Here is a 3,309-nt window from a genome sequence, read left to right as displayed (position 1 = left end):
CCGGTCTGGTCCACGGACCGGGGGTTGGGGACCCCTGCCTTAGGGGTTCTGCCTCAAAATACCTGGAAGGGGATCCAGTGGGGGTCTTCAAGCATAGATAACAATAGCATAATGGAAGGGACCTCGGAGGTCTTCTAGTCCAACCCCCTGCTCAAGCAGGAGACCCTACACCATTTCCGACAAGATGGTTGTCCAGTCTCTTCTCGAAAACCTCCACTGATGGGACACCTACAACGTCTGGTGGCAAGCTGTTCCACTGGTTCATTGTTTCCACGGTCAGGAAATTTCTCCTTAATTCTCTCCTTGATCGGTTTCCATCCGTTGCTTCTTGTTCTGCCTTCTGGTGCTCTGGAGAAGAGGTGGACCCCCCCTCTTCTTTGGGGCAGCCCCTCCAATGCTGAAATACTGCTATAGTATTCTTTAGGGATTATAGTATTGTAACCCCTAAAGAGACTGCTATATTATATAGCATATAGTAAATACTGATATAGTATTCCTTAGGGTAGAGGTCCCCAACCTTTTGGGCACCAGGGATCACCGGTTCTGTGGATAAAGGTTTTTCCACGGACTGGAGGGTGCGTGGTTTTGTGTGCTGCCTGCATCCCACAGATGGGACTTTGCTTGTTTGTGTGGACCGGTTGCTGGCATGCCACGGCCCGGTAGCGGTCCACAGACCAGGGGTTGGGGACCCATGCTATAGACCCCCGTCAAATCAATCGTAGTTTAGTTTCATGTGCTGGGCAAACTCAGCTGATTGCGCGTCTCAAATCATTTTGACACCTTTCCATCGAAACCCAGAAGGCGAAACCAATGAAAAAACAAGAATCCTAAGATTAAAGAAATACGTTTTATTCAGAGAGAGTGCTTTTCCCCCCCCCTTTCATTTTTGTTAGCGAGATAATGCAACCATTTTCTTAGTAATTTATTAATCAGATAACCCTCTTCCTATCTCAGCAGAAACGCGGAAAGAAAAGACAAATTTTAAAAAAAACAAACCAGAATAAAATAAAAAAAAAACTTCCAGCAGCGTTTTTTTAACTCAAAAGAGTTCTTAAAACAAATTCAAATTCACCTCTGAAACTTTTGCTTTGCTCCTTATTCTGGAAGGGACAATAAATGCTTTATTTGCAAAAGGAAGTATTCTCTAACCTCAAGCAACCTCTTGCAGCCAAAAAAAACCAAAAAACTATCTTGTCATTTTTTCTTTTATTCGTAGCGTTAACAGGATTAGACAGTTTTGCGAACCCGGAAGAGAACGAATAGTTTATTAATTTAAGAAGTTCTGCTATAGTGGCTAGTTTCTGGAATCTATTCGAACAAAACCATCGTAAGCTAGTATTTAATGCAGGAATGGACGACTTGAGGACCTGTGGACTTCAACTCCCAGAATTCCTGAGCCAGCCAATAATGGCTGGCTCAGGAATTCTGGGAGTTGAAGTCCAAAGATTATAAAGCACCCTAGTTGCCCACCCTGGTTTAAGGTCACCATGTAGGAATGGAGGTGAGAACCAGGGTTCCCAGGAACCAAAGCTCTCTAAGTCACTCTTCCCACTTTTGAATCCATTGGGACTCCCTACCCCATGATCCCCGCTGGCTAAACTAATAAATGCACATTGTTGTCTTGGGCTGGCTTGGGTTGCCGATAAAAAAAAAGCCCAAATCTCTTGCTTTCTCTCCAAGGGTATGTAATAGACATCTCTTTTTTCAAATTTTATTTGTTTCGAAGCAAGGGTGGTGGGTGGGGGACATCCGGTGTCTTTGTTAGGACGGGAACCAAACCGAAGTCGGACAAAGAAGGCGAGGACCTTGCGGGAAACTCTTTTGGCCAAGATTACCCCCTGCTAAAACGGTCCGCCGATTCGGATGCCCAAACGCCACTTGCTCTCTTTTAATCCCCTTCGCTGTTTGGGGGGCGCTCTCGAGACGAGGAGCGCGCTCCCTTGTTTTCCAGTGGGATCTGTAAAACATCAACCGCGTTTCCAGTTTGGCGAAAAGTCTCCACCGAGGGTCCGTCTCACGAATGTTCTCCATGTTGAAAGGAAAGACCCCGGTTCTCTGGTTTTGGGACATTTTTCCCGGCCTCGGTGAACCGGTTGTGTTTCGGCCGTTCTCGAATGCTGTGGGAAAGAGATCAGAAGGAAGTGGTCTTCTCCAAAAACGGCGGGATACTTACCGACCCATCCTTTGAGGATCACCTTCCTCAAATAAAAATAAAAAATGTCTGGTGAAGAATTTCTCTCCGTGGATCTCGGCTCTCCAACCGGGCCGGGCCAAAGTTTTGAAGTCGCCAAGTCAGGGCGAAGTTGTGTTAAATTGACGAGAGGGGTTTTCTCGGGGAGACAGGTCGGAAAAAAGGAGAAATAACGGTTCTCCTTTGGAAGGTAGACGCGACAGCTGAATTGGGGCGAGGGGGTGGAGGTGGGCCGGGTCTGCCTCGCCTTACGACGAGAGGCGAAATGGTAGAAAAGGCAGAAAAGACATTTAATGGGCAGAAGGGAGCCGTGTCCTCAGTGTAAGAGAGCAGGACGAGGGACGAACCGGGTGTCACCTTCGGGACCCGTGGCCAGCTGTGGAGGAAGGAAAGAGAGAGTCCACCTGCCACGGTCACTTGGGTCTCCACGTCCCCAGATTGAAGGGAGGGGGGGTCCCGCCGCAGTCTGCCCGCCCCTTCGCAGGGGCAGATCATGGTCCCAGAAGTCTCTCCGTGCACGGCGTCCTCCATCAATGGAAAGCATACAGCAGCAGCAGAATGGTGCAGACGCCGATCACGCCCCCCAGGATGAGGGTGTCCCGTCGCTTGCGTAGGTTGATCCGCTGGATGAGGCTGTTCACCGCTGGGAAACGGTCTGGGGTGGGGCAGCCGAGTTAAGGGCGGCAAGGAAGGGGGCTGGCCACCCATCTACCCACCCACCCCATCCACTGGTGGGTTTGCCCCCCCCCTTTTGAGAAGACAGGTGGCAGAGCGGCCCCGGGTCTTTGTTTTTCTCTGTTGGCATTCTAGGGATTTTTTGGGGGGTGGGGTGGGAGGTTGGGCCTGTTGGGCGGGGCACCGTCACGGTCACATTTTTGTAGTGACTGTGATTTTTTTTTTTTAAATGTCCCTAGGTTTTGGTAGGGAAAGAAAGAGAAGGAAAGCAAGGAGAAAGAAAAGAAAAAAGAAAAGAAAGAAAAAGAAAAGAAAGGGAAGAAAAGGAAGATAAGAAAGAGAAAAAAGACAAGGAAAGAGAGAAAGTGAAAAAGAGAAAGAAAGGAAGGAAGGAAGGAAGGGGAGAAAGTGAAAAAGAGAAGGAAGGAAGGAAGGAGAGAAAG

At 48.6% G+C, this 3,309-nt stretch overlaps 1 protein-coding gene across 1 annotated transcript in view; it reads right to left on the bottom strand.

The window, feature by feature from the left end:
- Window positions 1–2,578: 2,578 nt before the first annotated feature.
- The window catches only part of LOC107299115 (Golgi SNAP receptor complex member 1), a gene marked incomplete at its 5' end in the record, with an annotated part of 36,437 nt that continues 35,706 nt past the window's right edge, over window positions 2,579–3,309 (bottom strand). Inside the window, one exon of the mRNA XM_015828482.1 lies at window positions 2,579–2,846. Within this exon, the coding sequence (XP_015683968.1) occupies window positions 2,722–2,846 (125 nt within the window). The remainder of the gene's footprint in view (window positions 2,847–3,309) is intronic.

This window comes from Protobothrops mucrosquamatus, unplaced genomic scaffold, assembly GCF_001527695.2.
Source record: "Protobothrops mucrosquamatus isolate PMUCROS unplaced genomic scaffold, P.Mucros_1.0 scaffold4559, whole genome shotgun sequence".
Taxonomy (NCBI): domain Eukaryota; kingdom Metazoa; phylum Chordata; class Lepidosauria; order Squamata; family Viperidae; genus Protobothrops; species Protobothrops mucrosquamatus.
The sequence above is the reverse complement of the archived record's forward strand: the minus strand, read 5'-3'. Positions and strand labels throughout refer to the sequence as shown.